The 20,826-nt window shown below is 44.0% G+C and overlaps 1 protein-coding gene across 1 annotated transcript; it reads right to left on the reverse strand.

The window, feature by feature from the left end:
- Nucleotides 1–3,402: 3,402 nt before the first annotated feature.
- Nucleotides 3,403–19,681, reverse strand: ZNF599 (zinc finger protein 599). The gene is made up of 4 exons (XM_059381617.1): nt 19,664–19,681; nt 17,055–17,181; nt 14,978–15,073; nt 3,403–6,207 (listed from the first exon to the last, which is right to left on the reverse strand). Exons 1-4 carry the CDS (start codon nt 19,679–19,681, stop codon nt 4,685–4,687), a joined length of 1,764 nt encoding a protein of 587 aa, XP_059237600.1. The 3' UTR covers nt 3,403–4,684.
- Nucleotides 19,682–20,826: the final 1,145 nt, after the last annotated feature.

Genomic DNA, 20,826 nt, shown 5'->3' on the forward strand with positions numbered 1-20,826 from the left:
CGATGTGTCCTTTTTTCGGTCTGTAGGTCTTATATACAGTATCTGCTGATGTACTCCTTACCGTTTTGTGAAATTTAAAAAGTGCTATTGTAAATGGTACCTTTTAAATTTTAGTTTTCAATTATATGCTAGTGGTAGCATATAGAATATATAATTGTTTTCTATATATTGGTCTTGTATGCTGTAAGTGTGCTAAATCTCCTTGCTTCTGGTATTTCTTTGTGGATTTCTTATGATTTTGTAATACACATTCATGTTTTCTATAAATAAAGAGTTTTACATAATCCTTTTCAATCTGTATGCCTTTTACTCTTCTTTTTACTTTTACATTTGATCTGACAGCCTGTAAAATACTGAGTATCAGTAAAGATAATGAACATGCATTCCAGGTTCCAATCTTAAAAGCGTTCAGTATGCTGTTAGCTGAAGGTTTTTTTGTTTATGTGCTTCATATCAAGGAAATACCCTCCAATTTCTATTTTGCTGGAGATTACTTTGAAAAAATTACCAAATTTTGTCAATTACTTCACATAGAGATTTCAGATAATATGGATTCTCTCCTTTATCCTGTAAATATGAATTACATTGACTGGTTTTTTTCAATGCTAAACCAACCTTGATTCTTGGGATAACACCCCCTCACCCCACCCAAGAGGTGGTCATGTGAGACTATCCTATTGTATTTGATTGGATTGATTTCCTGAAATGGTCATTAAACACTTTTATGTCTATGTACCTGAGGGATATTAATCTTTAAATTTCTTTATTATGTTTTTGTATTAGGGTAATGCTGGTTATTATGTTTTTGTTTTAGGGTAATGCTGGCTTCTTCATAGAATGAGTTAGGAAACGTTTCCTTGTTTTCAGAAAGAGTTTGTGTAACCTTAGTAAAATATCTTCCTAATAATTTTTATATAATTTACAGGAAAACCATATGCATTTGCAGTTTTCATCACAGAATGGTGTTTACAGTCACTTGTCATCTCTTTAGTGTATATCAAATCTACAGTGATGCCCGCCCATCATTCCTGATATTGGAAATATCATTTTTTTCTTTTCTTTTTTTATTTCCTGGTCAGGTTTTCTAGGGGGGTGTCAATTTCATTAGCCTTTTAAAAATCTATTTCTAGTATGTTGATTTTTCTGTTTATTTTTTATTTCTGCTCTTAGCTTTATCATTTATTTCTACCTAATTTGGACTTAATTTCTTTTTTTTTAAATTTACTTATTAGAAAGAGAGAGAGTACAGCAGGGGGTGGGGAGAGGGAGAATATCAAGCAGACTCCACGGAGCATGGAGCCCAACACAGGGCTCAGTCCCATGACTCTGAGATCATGACCTGAGCCAAAATCAAGAGTCAGGCACTTGACCAACTACGCCACCGAGGCATCTGGTGCTGTCCAGTGTATGTAAGTGCAAGAGGGCTGTGATGGACCTTAAAGTACACACATGTGTTAGATGGACTACCTTCCGGCAGTTGTACTGCTGTTGGCTCAGAGTTCAATGTCAATGAATCAACAATATGGCATATTCTCAAGTAGGACGAAGAAATGCACTGATCTGTACATGAAGTCATTCCAGAAAATGTTAAAAGTATCTTTCATAGTGGGTGACGAAGCTATGAAAAAGATTTTAAAAAGCAGCTCAAATTGTGGATTTGCGAGATAAAGACCCATAAAAAAGTATAGGAAGGCACTGTTCTGAGGCTGAAAGCCAAAATTTAATCCTTACCCAGATAGGGACAATGCGAAACCTGATCAGCTAGTTGGCTGGCTTGCACATTTCAAGAGACAATACGGTATGAAGAGTGTGTAGATGAAGCAAATCCTGCAGATCAGGAGGCTGTGGAATAATTGTTTAAATACCTGCTAAATATTAATACAGAGAAAGTGTTATGTGGAAGAGCAGGTTTCAATGCCAGTGAGACTGGCTTTTCTTTTTTTCTTTTGTTTTTATAAAGGTATTTATTTGACAGAGATCGCAAGTAGGCAGAGAGGCAGGCAGAGAGAGAGAGGTGGAAGCAGGCTCCCTGCTGAGCAGAGAGCCCAATGCGGGACTCAATCCCAGGATCCTGGGATCATGACCTGAGCCGAAGGCAGAGGCTCAACCCACTGAGCCACCCAGGCACCCCCTGGCTTGTTTTCATTGACTCTTGACAAATGATCCTACACAATGCAAATGGCCTTCAAATCCCATCTTCAAATTATTCAAATATCATGCAGTCTTGCTACTGTGTGTCAATACCCACAGCAACCGACTAAGTGCAAACCCCTAAAGGTATACAGAGCCCCAAATCCACAAGAACGTAAAAGGAAATTCCAGAAGTTTGAGATAATGACATATGAGATTTCAGAAACATTCTGGGATCGCTTCCACAACTGCTCATCCAAGAAGCTGACTGCTATCTCTAAGGCAGAAACCTTGCCTCCAAGGTTGTATTGATTTTGAATAATGCCCCAGTCCATTACCATGAAGAACTTTCAAATGTCCACCCCAACCTAGATGTTCTTTTCATGCTCCTAAACATTAGGTCACCTAACCTCTCAATCAGGACATAATAAAGCTTTCGTGGTGCACAACATGAGGGAAATTTATGGTAAACCAATACAACACCAGCAAGGAAACCACATGACGGACTACTGGAAGTTGGTTTCTCTATGCTCCATTGGTGATCATGGTGCACAGCCTGGTACAGTATCAGGCAGACCACTATCAGTAATATCTGGAAAAATGGGCAGACTGCCTGAAAAATTTCAAAGGCTTTGGCAAAGTTATGGAAAATATAAAGGTCAGTGTCAAACACATAATGCGTATCGGAAGGCAAATAAGTGGGAAAATCTTCAGGGACATGAGGATGTGGAAGAAATTTTGGTAGAAAAGGTAGTAGAGCCCACTAAGACCCAGAAGGATGGCAAAACAAGGCACTGAAGTCAGTAATGATGAAGATAGGGATGAAAATCCATCTACCGCTGAATGAACTGTCCCTCTCACAGCAGCCATAATATCAGAATGAAATTCTGCCTTGGAAGAATTTTCAATGACATGAAACAATGGGACCCTATTAGCAAATGCAGCCTTGTGCAATTTTTCAAGGCACTTCAGTGGCTTGAAATAAGTACCATCAACTATTCCTTTGGTTTTCTTGGGGTAAGCCAAGGTCAAGATGTTTATCCAAAGTGCACTGCCCCCCGCCACATCCCACAGCTCTATCAAAACTATTTAATATTAATCTTCGATTAATTTTAACTTTTTCTGCACTTTCTCTGAATGACTGTACAGTATAGCATAGTGTAGGTGTTCACATTATTGTACTGTTTACTGTGTTTATGTACATTATTAAATTGTGTGTATTGTATGAATGACTTAAAGTACAGTAATAACAGAATATACTATACAAAATGATGTAATTGAAATATTTTTATTATAATACTGCAAATAATTTATTTCTGAGAAACATATATTCAATTCAGGTGCCTTTAAATAGAAAAAAAAAATCCATGACAGGTTATGCATTGTTTGGTTGATGAAAATGTAAACAGAGGCTCAGATGAACATGTCTGCATTTCCCTTAGGAGCAATGGTTCAGTATTAATTCAGTGTTTGTGATGGATGTATAGAACACAACTACAATGAATAACAAGAATTGACTAAATATACGAGTGTGTGTATGTGTGTTAAGTATTTCATGACTTGGGCCTCTAAATCTCTCACCAACATTTATGTTCCTCAAGGGTAAAAATGACAATGTTTTAGAATAAGGAATATTTTCAAGAAATGTTGACAGCAGAGCTGCCTTCAATGTTCCAGTTCTCCTGATGATAGATATATAAAAAATACACAGGGATGCCCGGTGGCTCAGTCAGTTAAGCATCTGCCTTCAGCTCAGGTCATGATCCTGGGGTCCTGGGATTGACGCCCACATCAGACCCCCTGCTCAGCAGGGAGCCTGCTTCTCCCTCTCCCCCATCCATGTTCTCTCTCGCTCTCTCCCAAATAAATAAATCTTAAAACACACACACACACACACACAGAGGGAATGAGGTCTTTCTATCTCTCATACCTACACCATTCCCCACCCCAACCCCAATGACAAATTATCACAAGCTTGGCAGGGAAATTGGAAAGAAGCCGTACATTCTTTTCTTTTCCCTTTCTCTTCTATATCTCCTCCTCTACCTCTCATTGTACTTTTAAAACACCCTTGAGGTGGTTTTATAGTATAAATATAGGAAGAATTCTTTTTTTTTAAGCAGGCAGAGAGAGAGGAGAAAGCAGGCTCCCCGCTGAGCAGAGAGCCCGATGTGGGGCTCGATCCCAGGACCCTGGGATCATGACCTGAGCCAAAGGCAGAGGCTTTAACCCACTGAGCTACCCAGGTGCCCCAAATATAGGAAGAATTCTTGCAGACATATTTCCTAAATGCAAAACCACTGGGTCTCACTCATGGATGACTCTCGAGGGTAGTGTAAGGGTCTAGGCTGGGTCAATTTCTAATATGACCCTTGAGATGACCTGCCACAAAAAGCTTTCACACGGATGGCAATTATGTTTCTCCTCAGTATGAATTCTCAGATAATGAGCAAGATATTTCACCCGCCAAAAGGTTTTTCCTGAATGGTTACATTCAAAAGAAAAGGTATTTCACCAGTAGGTGTTCACTAAAATTGACTGATGTAAACAACCTTTAAACTCTGGTATGAATTTTTCGATGGTGAGTGAAGGAGGAACTGTGGCTGAAGGTTTTTCCACATTCACCACATTCAAAGGGTTTCTCTCCAGTGTGAGTTCTCATGTGCTGAGTTAAAGCAAAGTTGTCACAAAAAGCCTTCTTACAGTGTTTGCACTCATATGGTTTTTCTCCAGTGTGGATCCTATTATGACGAACAAAATTTGCAGGTTGGGTAAAGGCCTTCCCGCATTCTCTGCATACGTAGGGCTTCTCGCCAGTGTGGATCCTCATGTGTCGAGTAAAGGAAGAGCTGTAGTAAAAGGCTTTTGCACATTCTTTACACTCCAAGGGTTTTTCCCCACTGTGGGTCCTATGATGTCGGATAAAAACAGAGTGGTGTGTAAAGGCTTTTCCACAATCACTGCACTTATAGGGCCTCTCGCCAGTGTGAATCCTCATGTGCTGGATTAAGGAAGAGCTGTCGCAGAAGGTTTTCCCACATTCCTTGCATTCAAAGGGCTTCTCTCCGGTATGAGTCCTCTTGTGCCGGATAAAAGTAGAGCGGTGAGTGAAGGCCTTTCCACAGTCGTCGCACTCGTAGGGTTTCTCTCCAGTGTGAATCCTCATGTGCTGAGTGAAGGATGAGCTGAGGCAAAAGGCTTTTCCACATTCTTTGCACAAGAAGGGCTTTTCTCCGGTGTGGGTCATATTGTGCTGGATAAAAGTGGAGCGGTGAGTGAAGGCCTTTCCACATTCACTGCACTCATAGAGTTTCTTTCCGGTGTGAATCCTCATGTGTTGAGCAAAGGAAGAGCTGTAGTAAAAAGCTTTTCCACATTCTTTGCACAAAAAGGGCTTTTCCCTAGTGTGGGTCATATTATGTTGGTTAAAAGAAGAGCGGTGGGTGAAAGTTTTACCACATTCTTTGCACTCATAGGGCTTATCTCCAGTGTGAATGCGCTGGTGCTCTGTGAGGTGAGACCTGCGTTTGAACGCCTTCCCACACTCAACACACTTGTATGGTTTTTCCCCAGTATGAAACCTCATGTGTCGAATGAAGTCTGCCATATAACGACAGGCTTTCCCACATTCACTGCATTTAAAGGGCTTCACTCCGGCATGAATCTGCTGATGCCGAACAAGAGCCCAGTTCTTGCTAAACCTTTTCCCACATTCTTTGCATTTATACAGGCTATTCCTTGCCTCTATCACAGGGTCTTTGCCTGGTCCTTGCTCGGGTTCACGTAGATCACCTTGTGTAGTGACGCGCTCCTGCAAAACCGTGAAACCCAAACGATCACCGGTCTCCAAATCATCACGTTTATGGGTCAGCTTCCTAGGGCATGTCTCCTTGTGGGGGTCCGCACCTGGCCTCAAGTTCGCTTCCTGCACTTCTGATAGCTTCTCCTGATCCCTTGCTTGCCCCAACCTGGAATCCCTTGAGACTCCCTGGGTCACTTGTTCCTCAAAGGGGGCTTCCTCAGTGAAGGCAAGCTGAGAAGCAGTAAGCTCTGTGGTCTCAGGTTTTGCTTTTTCACCTGAAGGGAATCCAATACAGAAAGGTGTCTATTAGTCACGTCGACACAGAACAAACAAAATTACCAATAGGGATAGAATGAAGATGAAAATAATTCCTCTAATGCCTGTGGCATTTATACACCTACTAAGCCCAGGCTTACAATTTCTTTCTTCACTAATCCTTGGACTCTAGATGTCTCTAAAAGGCAACTCAGGAAGAAAAGCTGGGGCAGGGCATGCAGAATCTGGAGTGGAGAGGTCCCCTCACTCTCCAGAATAGGGGAGGGCGGGCAGAGTAAAGACTACGCTGCGTGTAATGACTGTGCCCTAACAGCCCATGGTATGATGGCACAGGGAAGGGGCACTTAACCTGACCCACATGGGAAACAGAAAGAGGTCAGTGGAGGCTATGTGGAAAAGGTGCTGTGGTAGCTTATTTCTAAAGGAGAACAGGGTTTCCCTAATAGAGGAATTAGGGGAGAAACTGCAGCAGATGATGGAAGTACATGTGGTGTGTTAAGAGAATTCTGGATGCCAGGCAAAGTGAAGTGGATGGGAGGATGGTGGAGACGAGGCTGGAGCGGCAGGCAGGGGCAGAGGAGAAAAAAAACCTCAGGATTCTGGGCTGTGAGATTGTGGGAGATGATGAGAAACTGCTGGGTGGGCGTACTGAGCCTGCTTCATCTGAGTAAAGACCAGGTAAATAGACACCAAATAGATACCTATTCTAGATTCATCTAGATTCTAGATGAAGAGAATTATAAATTTACCACATTAATGAAGATCTATATGAAAAGGGGGATTGTATTATCCTTAAATTCATCTATAAATTCAATACAACTTCAGATAAAGTCCTGATAGAATTTTTCAAGGATGTTCACAAAATGATTTCTCACTTTGTGGAATTTATACAAATGAACAAACAGACCAGGCTATCTCCACAGAAGAATAAAAAAGGGAGTCTTGCCCTTTGAGGAACTAGAATTATGATGATTATGTACATCAAGGCAGTATGATGTAGGCACAGATTTAAGATCAACTGTCAAACTGTCAAAGGAAAAAACAGAATTAAGAGCTCAGAAATGTATGTATGAACTTTGAAATATGACAGAAGTCACAGAGAGGCCCAGTGGGAAAAGGAGGGACTATTCCACAAATGGATCTCGAGAAATCATTTCCCATATGGGGAAAAATGAAACCACATTCCTACCCTCACGCCAGACTGATTAAGACCTGTCAGAAGTACAACACTCACAACATTTAGTAAACAGTAAAAATAATTATCTTTTAGATCTTGGGAAACTGAAAGATTTCATAAACAAGATAAAAAACCATTCACTGTAAATGCAAAAACTAGTCAATTTGACTAAACTAAATATAATTTTTTAAAAGGCAAACAAGGGTATCTAGATTAATATCAGATACCATAGACTACAGAGCAAAGTAAATGAGAAAAAGAGGGACATTATAGAATGATAAAAAAAAAAAAATCAATCCACCAGGAAGACATAACAATCCTAAATCTGTACGCAACAAATACCACAGCCTCAAAATAACCCAAAAACTGAGTTCAACAGAGAAACAGATAAAACCACAATTACAGCGGGTAAGTTCAGAACTCCACTTCCAAAATGAAAATTAAGCACATTGGTACGAACTGACATTTCACAGAAGATCTACATTAGCCAATCAACATATGAACAGGTGCTCAACTTTCCTGGATGAGGGAAGGAGCAAAAATACCACAAGGAGATACCATATTATATTCACCCGATTGAACAAACTTACAAATGTAATAGTTGGAAAGGATGCAGAGCCACAGAATCATTAATACAATGCAGGTGAAGTGTAAACAGGTAAGATACCATTTGAGAAAACAGCAGGGCAGCATCTACTGAAGTTCTCCTTTTGCTCACCTATAATCATCAAAAAATTCTAGCCCTAGGAACACTACTAAGAGAAATTCTTACACATACTCATGAGGACATATATACGTAAATTTCTACAAGAGCATTCTTTGTGGGTATAAGAAACTAGATACATGAAAATGCCCATGAAAATAAATGAATACATTGTGTTGTATTCATGAAAATGACTACAGAAAAAAAAAGAGTGAACTATACTACACGCACGAGGAATCTTTTTCTTTTTAAGATTTTATTTATTTATTTGACACACAAGTAGGCTTGTTTGACACACAAGTAGGCTTTATTTATTTGATCACAAGTAGGCAGAGAGGCAGGCAGAGAGAGAGGAGGAAGCAGGCTCCCCGCTGAGCAGGAAGTCCTATGTGGGGCTCGATCCCAGGACCCTGGGATCATGACCTGAGTCGAAGGCAAAGGCTTTAACCCACTGAGCCACCCAGGCACCCCACGCATGGGGAATCTTAATAATATACTGCTGAATAAAAAGTACAAATCATATAAAACAATATAACCTATGTTATACTTTCCATAAAGTTCAAGTAAGTATGTGTACACTTGAGTATAATGAAGTAATGTTTAAGCCTGTTTTGAGAATGTCAGTTTATGTGGCGTTATAAAAACACATACATAGGATACATACATCCCTGTGTTTACTGCTACATTATTTACAGTGACCAAGATACAGCCCAACTGTCCACTGACTGATGCATGGATAAAGAAGATGAGTTATACATACACAATGAAATATTATTCAGCCATAAAAAAGGAAAGAAATCTTGTCATTTGCAACAACATGGATGCAGCTACAGAGTATAATGGTAAGTGATCAGAGAAAGACAAATACCATATGAGTTCAATTATATGTGGAATTTAAGAAACAAAACAAATGAGCAAAGGGTAAAAAAGAGACAGACAGAGAGACACAAACCAGGAAACAGATTCTTAACTATAGAGAACAAACTGATGGTTACTAGAGGGGAAATGAGTGGATGGGGGGATGGGTTAAAAAGGTGATGGGGATTAAGGAGTGTACTTGGCATGATGAGCACCAGGCGATTAATATATATATACACACATATGTATGTATGTGTATACACATATGTATGTATGTGTATATATATACACATACATGTATATTCATTTTTTAAGCCTTATTTACTGTGGTAAATACATAACATAAAATTTAACATGATAAAACAATCTTAAAATGTAATAGATAGAATAATTAGATGAAGTGGAAAAACTCCTTGAAAGATTCAAATTACCAAACTGACGCAAGAAAAACAATATATGAATAGCCCTTATATTTACTCTAAAAGCAAATTTTGTTACGAACTCCACGTTTGTGTTCTCCCAAAATTCATGTGTTGAAGCCCTAACCTCCAATGTGAATTTGGAAATAGGGCCTTTATGGAAGCAACTGAGGTGAAATGAGGTGATCAGGGTAGGTCCCCGATCTGGTAGGATTAGTATCCTTCTAAGAAGAGACACCAGATTGTTCTCCCTCTTCTCCTAACCGTCACCAGCACTCGTGCGACACCTAGGAAAGAGGATGGTCTCCCTTTGTCTTCTTATGTGGACACCAATCCCATCACGGGGGCTCCACCCTCATGAGCTCATCTAAACCCAATCATCTCCCCAAATCCCAACCTGACAGCATCACACTGGAGGCCCTAACCCCCAGCTCCAATTATGAATTTGGGGAGGACACATAACAATGTTCACAATAACATAAGAAAAGGTATGTCAATCAACCATCCCAGGGCACAGCAAATGTTCAGTAAGCTGTACACCCCTCTTATCATTATTAGAGGTCCTGCACTTGCCAGCCAGAATATCAGCAGTAACGTGAGTAAGAACATTTTCAGTAGTGTGGTGCTGAAAAACACTACTGGGTCTCAAATAATAAATACCTGCTCCCCAGTATGCATAGCAGCTGACGACTCTTACACATGTCTACTGGGAATGTGAAATAATGTCGCTTTGAAACTGTTTGGTGATTTGTACTGAAGCTAATCATGTATCTACACCATAATCCAGCCAGGCCACTCATTTGCATATTCCCAACAGAAATGTGTGCTTAGATCCAACAAAAAATATGATCAAGAATATTCACAGCTGCATTCTTCACAATATTCTGAAACTGGAGAACAAGCCAGATAACAAGAAAATGGATATATAAAACCTATTTATTCACTGAGACATTGCCCAGTTAAGAAATAACTCTGAATTTTGCAACCCAGATGAGGGAAACTCGGAGCCACAATTATCAAAAGAAGACAGAGACGTAACAGTATTATGCACTGTGGGGGTCCATTTCTAAGTCTTTAAAACTAATCTAGTGATTGAGTTGAATGCTGGCTACTTCGGTAAAAGGGGATATTAATAAAGAGGGAGCAGAAGAAACCTGGGAGGTACTGGAAATATTTCTTGACCTGTGTGGTGGATAGTTGGGTTTATACATGTAGTATTTCATGAAGATGAACCTTTAAAATCTATATATTTACTGTAAGTTACGCCTTCAAACAGCAATTAAAGAAAATAGTAAAACAGTAATGGGGAAGCCTAGAAGTCCTGGGTAGCTGTCTCTTCAGAGAATGAGAAAAGTCCTCCCAGAAGCTTGCTTGTTCCCGTGAAATAGAGTCGTCAACAGTTACATGTGCTGGCCAGTCAAGAACATTTTGGTTTCATACTTCCCCCACGGGTCCGAACCTTCACTGTGTTTTCCGTATTGAGTTGAGAGAAGGTGAAGATACAGAAGGGGCAGGAAGTAAGTGAAGATCAAGGTCCCGGAGGCAGCAGACCCCTGTATGGAATCTCCTAATTCCTACCTCGTGGTGCTTACACCCTGCTATGACGCTCTCGGGTGAAATGCCAGATTGGCTTGATTGGCTTCTAAAGAACAGACTGTGGCCGGGCCCAGGCAGCAGAATGTACAAGATGGGGCTGTGTCCCCTCTTGCTGGAGTGTCTCCCACCACCACCTGATCTGAAGAAGGAAGGTGACAGGTGTGAGGGGTCCCTGACTGCGGCGTGAGGCGGACCCCTCCAAGTTGTGCCTGCACCTCCAAGCCACAGATGGGTAACAGGAAATAGATATTTTGAGCTATGTTTGTGGGAATACTGCCAGGCAGCAACAGATAACTAATATACCTGAGAAGTCAGGCGACAGTGTGATCTAGACTCTGCTGGGGGAACGCTCGTCACGCATGAGAACTCTCCCACAGAAGTGAGAAGGAAGGCGCAAGATGAGTCTATCCAGGGTAAACGGAAAGAAGGCTGAGTGTGTAATCTCTCTTCTGAATGTGAAGTAGGTCACATGGTGAGTTACCAGCGGCAAGGTGGGTGGTGGTATCTGGAAGGACGGTGAGTGGATAAGGAAGCGGATGGAAGACAGAGAGGGGACCAGAGGCAGGCAGCAGATACAGGGAGAGTGACTGGGAGTCTGCTAGCATAATCAGGCAAGAGATGAGTATGGCTTGGACGAGGAAGCTCATGGGCAAATGACAGAGCTGGTGAAGGTGACAGATTCTGGAGATATGGAAGATAAAACGTGATTGAGATTCAGGAATGGCGGCCTAGAGGGTAGGAAGACGATGCAGGCGGTATGGGGTCTTCCTTTTGTTCCTGGCTTCCTTGACTTGCGGAATGGTACGACCAGTAGTTGAAAATGGGGAGATGGGAGAAGAGGGCCAAATCATGAGATTCTTTTTAGGATGACAGTGGGAGACTGGAGTCCTGGAACATTCATTCAAGTGAAGACATGGAATGGCAGAGCGGGGTGATGGTATGAGACAGCCTCTAAGGAGTAAGGAGGGGAGGGCAGGACACTTGCTGGCCAAGCAGGTGGAAGGAACATGAGTGGGGAGAGATCACAAATCTGCAGCAATGCCTCTCCTTCCATGGCTCCAGCAGCTCTTAGTTCAACTGTGAGGCTGACAAAGGCAAATATCCCCTTGAGGTTTCATAAGACAGAAGGCCAAGAAGAGAACAAGGCTAGGGACTGTGTCCAAATATCTGCTTCGCAAATGGAAGGATGGATACGTGCAGGGATGTGCATGCCACACACATGTGCCGTGCCACACCCAGTTGTGGGCCCCCAGCCATGCTTGTGTTTTTCACAGGAATGCCCCCCCCACCAAGCCAGCACTGCAAGCTCTGCCTAGCCAGACACCCACAGGTGCCATTGCACACCCTGCCCAGTCATTCCTACCAGCCACTTTCACGGGCCATGACCAGCCACGCACTCCCCATCATCAGCAGGCACTGTGCCCAGCCACTGAGTGCCCAGCTGCTGCCATGCGCTACACCTAGCCACCAAGACCCCCCAACCACTGCACTGTGCACGGCAGCCTGCTCCAGCCAACATTGTATGCTGTGCTCAGCCTTGTGCCCCCAGCCACCGCAGGACCTCAGGAGATCCTCACAGGACTAGTGGTCTAGGGCCAATCTAGCTAATATGGCCACCCTGCTCCTGAGTTCCCAGGTGGGCACTACTCCCAGGAGCTGGCCTGCCTGGGTCCCACTAACACCACAGAGAACAAGCATGGCCTACAACAGGCAGAGTCAGTGTGGACAACAGCACTGAAAGGAAAAGTGACTCCGACACAGCAGCAGGATGTAAGCAACATGTTGGATACTCTCCTGAAGGACCAAGGTTCTGAACAAGGGGATATCAAACAACAGGGCACTCCAGGACCTCTTCATAGAGTCACTACTTTCAAGAGCGGAAGACACAGATGACTTTTTTTTTTTAGGCTGACTTATCTTAACACGCAGAAACAGGCACAGAGAAGCAAAGTGAGGAGACAGAAAAATTTATCTGGTGGTAATCATGTATCAAAAATCACTTATAAATATGCAAAGAATAAAGAGAAAGAAATCTAAATATATCACTCAAGAAAATCAGCAAAACGTGAAAGAGCAAAAGACAAAAGGATCTGAGAAAAAACTACAGAAATAACCACAAAACAAGTAATAAAATGGCAGCAAATATATATCCATCAATAATTACTCTGAATGTAAATGGGCTAAATGCTCCAATCAAAAGCTAAAGAGTGAAAGAATGGATATAAAAACAAGACCCATCTATATGCTGCCTACAAGAGACTCGTTTTAGACCAAAAGATACCTGCAGATTGAAAGCGATAGGACAGAGGGATGCCTGCGTGGCTCAGTTGGTTAAGCCTCTGACACTTAAAATTTTTTACTTAAATTCAATTTAGGTAACGTACAGTGTATTATTAGTTTCAGGGGTAGAGTGTAGAGATTCGTCAGTTGCATAGAATACCCAGTGCACATTATATCAAATGCTCTCCTTAATGCCCGTCATCCAATTACCCCGTCCCCCCACCAACCTCCCCTCCAGGAACCCTCAGGTTGTTTCCTATAGTTAAGAGTCTCTTATGGTTTGCCTCCCTCTCTGCTTTTATCTTACTTCATTCCTTCCCTTCCCCTATGTTTATCTGTCTTGTTTCTTAAACGCCACATATGAATGAAATCATATGGTATTTGCCTTTTGCTTAGCATAGTACCCTTTAGTTCCATCCACGTTGTTGCAAAAGGCAAGATTTCATTCTTTTTGATGGCTGAGTAATATTCCTGTGTGTGTGTGTGTGTGTGTGTGTGTGTGTGTGTGTTTACACCACATCTTCTTTATCGACTCACCTGTCAATGGACATCTGGGCTCTTTCCATAGTTCAGCTATTGTAGACACTGCTTCTATAAACATTGGGGTACATGTGCCCCTTCAAATCACTATGTTGGTATCCTTTGGATAAATACCCAGCAGTGAAATTGCTGGGTCACAGAGTAGCTCTATTTTTAACTTTTTGAGGAACCTCCATACTGTTTTCCAGACTGGCCACCAGTATGCACTCCCACTAACATTTTAAGCACGTTCCCCTATCTCTGCATCCTCGCCAACATCTGTTGATTCCTGAGTTAATTTTAGCCATTCTGACTGGTGTGAGATGGTATCTCATTATGGTTTTGACTTGTATTTCCCTGATGTAATGTTGAGCATTTTTTCATATGTCTGTTAGAAACCTCCAACATTTTTTTAAAATATTTTATTTATTTATTTGACAGAGAGTGAGAGATCACAAGTAGGCAGAGAGGCAGGCAGAAAATTAGGGGGAAGCAGGCTCCCTACAGAGCAGAGAACCCGATGCGGGGCTCGATCCCAGGACCCTGAGATCATGACCTGAGCTGAAGGCAGAGACTTAACCCAATGAGCCACCCAGGGACCCCTAGAAGCCTCCAACTCTTGATCTCAGCTCAGTTTTTGATCTCAGGGTCATGAGGTCAAATCCCATAGTGGGCTCTGGCCTTGGTGTGGAGCCTACATTAAAGAAAGAGAGAGAAAGAGAGAGGAAGGAAGGGAGAAGGAAAGAAGGAAGAAGGAGAAAAAGAAAGGAGAGAAAGAAAGAAAGAGAGGGAGGAAGAAGAGAAAATGAGAGGACAGAGAAACATCTATCATACAAATGGAGGCCAAAGGAAAGCCAGAGCAGCAATACTTATTTTGGACACGTTAAAACAAAGACTAACAAATGACATAGAAGGACACTATATAATAACAAGGAGGACAGTCCAAGAAGAAAATATAACAATCGTAAATGCTTGTGGCTAACGAAGCATTTAGAGCTTGTCTGGTACTCTGCACACCAAGTCCTAACTAATAAAGAAGAGTGTGGTGGGATGGAAAGACTGGAGAAACACAGTGTGGAGTGCTCCATGACCAACCAAGACCCCAGGAAGACCATGAAAAGAAGCTGCCTGTGGAATTTCAGATCTCCTGGGGGTCTGTCAGTTGCCATAAAACCCATATGCCAGGACACCCACCTGCCAGGCTCTCAGCCACCTACCTGTATACGTGCTTTTGGAGAGGCCTCTCATCACTGTCCACAGTTCCTGCCCCTGCTCCACCAGGGAGATCAGCTCTGCTTTGGGAACAGGATGCCCTGTGCATGGAGAGATAAATGGGGCATGGGTACACAGGGAAGGACAAAAGGAGGTCTCGAGCACATAGGAGTATACACATTTCACACACCACCATGAAACTCCAGAAAGGAAACGACTCTTTCCAGAAGGTGTTCCCTAATGAAGCCAGTAGAATTCAACCACCCCATGGATCAGAACTATCTGGAGATGTCTGGTTTGAACACGGAACAAATTAAACCAAATCTCTGGGCCTTAGGACAGAACACAAGAAGTCTAAAAAGCCCCCCAGGGCCAGAAGATGGCTAAAAACACTGGACTAAATCACCTGCTGAACGGCATCTACTGCTGTCAGATGTCTGAGATGTGACCTAAATCTGCTACCCACTCTGAAGAACAAGCCTTTACTCCAAGTTGGGAAGACAGAGCTGAAGGTGGGGGCCTGCCACCCGACCTGCTGCTGTAGCATCCCATGGCTACTTCGAGGATACCGGCCTGATGGCCTTGACCAAGCAGAGAATGCGAACGGACACGCCTGGGTTGGCATCTGCCAGGCCAGGAGCCAGCGTCACCTCAGGGCTTCTCATCAGGTAAAGTCATTACATCTTTCAGGGGTGAAATCAGCATGAGGACATTTTCTGGGACACACTCCAAATGCATTTTGCCAAATGTGAAGGCTTAAAGACAGGAGGATTCTAGAGAAACCAGTGACTAAGGCACCGGGACCGTCAGAAGCTCGGAATAGAAGATCCTGTACTGAAGGCCAGAATGCATCCAGCTGTCCCACAGTGAATGGTCAACGGTGTCTGCCGGATGCCTAGCCCTGAGCTCAGGCAGCGGGCAGTGTCAGAGTTAAATCAGACCTTCCTTCATCTGTCATGGAACTGAATCCCTGTCCCCACTGGGACTTGGCGCCTGTTGGTCCCTCCACCTAGAATACTATTCCCCGTGCATCTCCTTTCAGGTGACTGACCTCCAGGGAGAGACAATGTGGACACGAGGCTGGGAGAGCCCCGTCAAGGTAACCATCAGGACGTCTGGGAAAAGGGAAACCTCGGGCCTCCATCGGTTCGTATTCAAACCGATTTCTGGGAAAATTCACCATTTCAGGTTTCAGTGCAAAAATATTTGGGATTTACTGATTAGTACATATAATAAATACATGTGTCATACTTGCTATGTTCCCAATTCTATTCTAAGCACTTCACAGATACTAGGTCACTTCAGCTAAGTCAAAGTTTACTATGAAAATACAATAAAATCCAAATAACTGTATTTGGTCCCAGGAAGCTCATGCTGCATCTTCAAGGCTCCATGTCCTACAGCTCTTCTTTCTGAAGGGGAAATTGGCCAACAGACACAGGACAGCTAAAGATGCAGCATCAAGCCCAGACTCTTCCAACAACAATAGAAGGCAGGAAAGAGGAAGGAAAAAGGAAGAGCTTTCTTAGATGCCCATCAACACCGTTAAATGACATGTCTGTATACCCTCTAAAATGATCTCCCTCAGCAGCAGAGAAGCAAGGCGAAGGCCTTAGGAAATAAGGGACAATTGTGCAGGTACCAGGGGCCAAAGCCATTTAGCTGAGATTGTGCTGCTTGGAAAAATACCATGAGCACCAATGTCAAATATCTTCCTGTTTGTCTGATTCACCCACTTGGAGAACTTCCTATTACCCACAGGTCCTGTTAAATGGGCTGTGAGGACATTTGACCCAACCAAACTAATCCAATCACTTTAACTCTTATGGAGATCTGGAATAAGGACGTCAGATTGAGGCCAGCTTATGCTGGACACTTGGTAAAAATGTTGAGAACTGTTTCTTGTACAACAATCCCTGTTGCACACACAGGGAGGCCAATAAGAGGTTAGCACACGAATATGCCTAGGCTGTGGGGAGACAGGAAGGTGGGTCCCAGAGACCCTCTCAATCAACCATGCTTAGAGAGAAAGAGTGGAATGAAAGCCTGTGGGTACCACTCAGGAGAGCACTGAATCCTTACCCAGTGAGACCAAGAGCCCACAAGTCTCCAACATCACCTCCCGGTATAAGGTCCTCTGGGCCAGGTCCAGATGTCTCCATTCCTCCCCAGTGAAGGTCACGGCCACGTCTTGGAAGGACACCAAAGCCTAGAACATCAAGCAAAGATGGTGGGCGGCCATACATCTATTAGATGAGATGCGAACCTATCAGTTGGCCTCCGGCAAAAATCCAGAAAGGCCTAAGCTCTGAACCCCTGAGTATCTCCTGAGAAACCTAGTTCTGTTGTGGGCTCAGGAAGGAGGAACATGGTGCCTCTGACAGAATAAAAGATGTGGAAGAGCAAAGCTTCCTATGCAGGAAGCTACTGGAGAAAGACACAAAACCATGATCACCTCATGTAGGCGGTAAGGAGCAGAGAATAAGCCCCCAAGGTAAGCGCCATCATCTCCATTCACAAGCAGCAAATGGAGGCTCAAAACCAAGTGGAACAGGGGCACCTGGGTGGCTCAGTGGGTTAAGCCTCTGCCTTCAGCTCAGGTCATGATCTCAGGGTCCTGGGATCGAATCCCATACCGGGCTCTCTGCTGGGCAGGGAGCCTGCTTCTCCCCTCTCTCTGCCTGTCTCTCTTCCTAGCTGTGATCTCTCTGTCTGTCAAATAATAAATAAGATCTTAAGGGGGAAAAAAAGCCAAGTGAAACAGAGTTGTATGTCTAATGAGAAGGGGCAAGAACTGAACCCAGGTCCCTCAGGTCCAGCCATGGTGGGGGGTTTCGATTTAATCTAAGAATGACATTGTCCCAGAGGGGGAAAACCTTTCATTCTTCAATCCCTTATTGGGCACTGGTCAGGTCCAGCACTGTTCTAGGCCTGGAGATGGAGCAGAGAACAGCAGCTCACACTCTGGGGCTGGGAAAGGGTCTCCAACAAGAAATTAAAGAAATGACCAAGACCAAGTCATAGGGCTCTAATAGCTCAAAAAACAACAAAAGAGAATAACTGATTGCAAACATTAGGAGACTTTATCTGGGGCAACCAGGGAAGGCCTCTCTCAGGGGACACTGGAATGAGGCTGGAGTGAAGTTGGGGAGCAGGCCAGGTGAGGAAAGATCAGTCACTAACATAAGTCCCAAAGGTATTCAGAGCTAAGACGAGTGAACAGGGTGACATGCTACAGATTTAACTTCAGTTCTGTTGTGTTTACAACCCAAGAGACACAGCATTCCTGTATATTGTCCATAATGAATATTGGACTCACTCTTCAAGCACAAGTCACCCCCACTACCTGAAAGCACAGTGTTCCTAGGAAAACATCCCTAAGCCAAATTGCAGTCAAGTGAAAAGTATCCCCCAACTTTCTCAAGGTCCCTCTTACTGCTAACTTTGCTTTTAGGAAAAACTTATATTAGCACCTGTTCTCACCAACCAAAAGAAACTCCAAGAGGATTTTTGTTTTTGTCTTACTAATAATGTAGTCTCTCCTAAAAGCCAGTGGCTAAATCCAAACCTTTGGAAAGTGGGGGAACCTGAGTAAGAAAATGTGTTCTACAGGAAAATGGATTCTCTGCTGCAAGCTGCAAACCGGCTTCACTTGTAATACAGAGATGGCAACTGCAAACTTAAATCTGGTGACTGTCTTGTGTTCCCACCTGCCAATCAGAGAAGGAGCAATTCAAAAAACGCAGCTCCCATCCCCTCTCCCCGCTTCCAGCTGGGTAGAGGTCTCCGGCAAGGAGGCCCAAAGGCCAGACTCTCTCTGGTGTGAGCCTAAGAGCAGAGCAGGACCAGCTTGGTCCCCCTCAGAATCGCATCCAGGCTGATTGCTCTCTGAGCAATGAAGGACACATGTCACGCACATAAGCCCTCTGGTTCCCTCAACTGAGAGAGAATAATCCTTAATACACACAGTATTCCAATTTTAGACCCAGAGGAATAGAGGCCAATGGCTGCGGAAAGGCAAGTTGAGGTCAGAGGCAGAAATGCAGGCCTCCCCTTCTAACCTCTGATCCGGGTGCAGAACCCTGGGTTAGGAGTGATTAAATCTACCTCCCTCCACCACCGTATTCCTCCAGAACCTTCCGATCCAAGAACACTAAGAAGGAATGGTGACGACGATGAGGGAAGAGCAAGCAAGCTGAGGACAAAGCAGAAGCTGACACCCTGCAACCTCCCTCCCACCCCGCACTCCTGGGTGGGACATGTGTGACATTCTTCCAGGAATCTCCCAACCTTCTGCAAATACCTCGCTAGAGAGGAAAAACCACCTTAACCAGACAATGGGAAGGCCTCAAGGCCTCAGGTATATTTAAGTCCTTTCAGCATATGAAAGTTTTATTGAAACCTCCCTTTTCCTTACATCCCACAACCCCACCAAATAAAACCTGTCACCCCTCACGACCCCGGGGCAACAGCTCTTTCTGCCCACAGGTCCGGTCTCTGTGCTTTAATTAAAAACCCCATTTTGCACTAAAGATGTCTCAAGAATTCTTTCTCCGTGGTTGGCTCTGGACCCCACCCCCACTGAACCTAATTTATATTCTAAAACTTCATCAGAGAGTCCCAGGGTCAATATCACTGTGGGCTGAACCGGGAGCACCCCAGCGCGTGAGCCTGTGCGACCCTCCACTCACCAGCTCCGGCGCCGCCATGACCCCCTCATGGGCGGAGCGAGACCGCGAGAAGCAGGGACTCAAGCGCGTCCAGCGGGCTCAGCCGACCCCTCACCCCAGCCCTGGGCCGGGTGACCAGGCACCTCGGTCTCCGCTGTGTAAAGGCTCAACAAGGTCCCCAGCGGGTGTCTCAGGAACGGAGGGCTAGTGTGGAGGCGCCGGACAGGCGAGAGGGACAGCCCCGTTACAGGTGCTGTCGGGCTCATACAAAACCGTGGATTTAGGTCCTATCCTCCTCACTGTCCTCTGCTCATTCTGGAAGACTCTTCTGAGTGCGGCCTCTCCTCAGCGCTAGAAGCAGAAGCGCAATTTGACATAGCCCCGTTACAACCAAAAGTCGCCGCAAGGAAGACGCTAGAAGGCCGGTCCACCGTGCGGCGGAAATACCCCTCTCCGCTCTCTGTCATTGGCTGAGCGTCCACCGACGTCGGATGCTTTCTGGGTAATGTAGTTTCTGACTGCATCTAGGCAGCAGACGTTCTGTTTTCTGAGACACCTGGTGTTGAAGTTCCAAAGACAGAGGTGTGTGGCTCTGAGGAGTTCCAAGGAGAAGCTCACAGATTTCAGTGGCCTTTCAATCACCTCCTTCACCTCAAACAGGTGACGCATATACCTTGACCTTCCTCCTTGTGTAGGGGAGTGGGATAACTCACTTCTCCTTTCCGAGTCAGTATTCACAATGAAAAATGCAGATAATTCTTGAATGTAGTGATTTTTAAAGTTCCCTATTCAGCAGATTCCAACCTGCGGACCAGTACAGCATGGCCTGGGAATTTGTTACAAGTACAGGCCTCTCTTCACTCCTACTGGATCAGGAACTCTGGGCTAGGGCCCCACGTCTTTGCTTTAATAAACCCTCCAGAGGATTTTAATGCTCCAAAACAGGTGAGGACCAGCCTCTTTAAAATCCAGTGAGTAGATGAGTTAAAACCACCTCTTTTGTGGGAGATGACTAAAAAGAGCTTAGTAGCAGACCTGGAACATAATGGTAAGTACAGAAGAGCTAGGGCCGTCATTATGATTATGATTATTATTTTATGTTAGTATCATTGGCAATGTCATCCCAAGGATCTGGCATACACTCCTCTGATACAGAAAGTCTGATACTTGTTTGCAGAGGCATT

This window comes from Mustela nigripes, chromosome 17 (assembly GCF_022355385.1).
Source record: "Mustela nigripes isolate SB6536 chromosome 17, MUSNIG.SB6536, whole genome shotgun sequence".
Lineage (NCBI taxonomy): Eukaryota > Metazoa > Chordata > Mammalia > Carnivora > Mustelidae > Mustela > Mustela nigripes.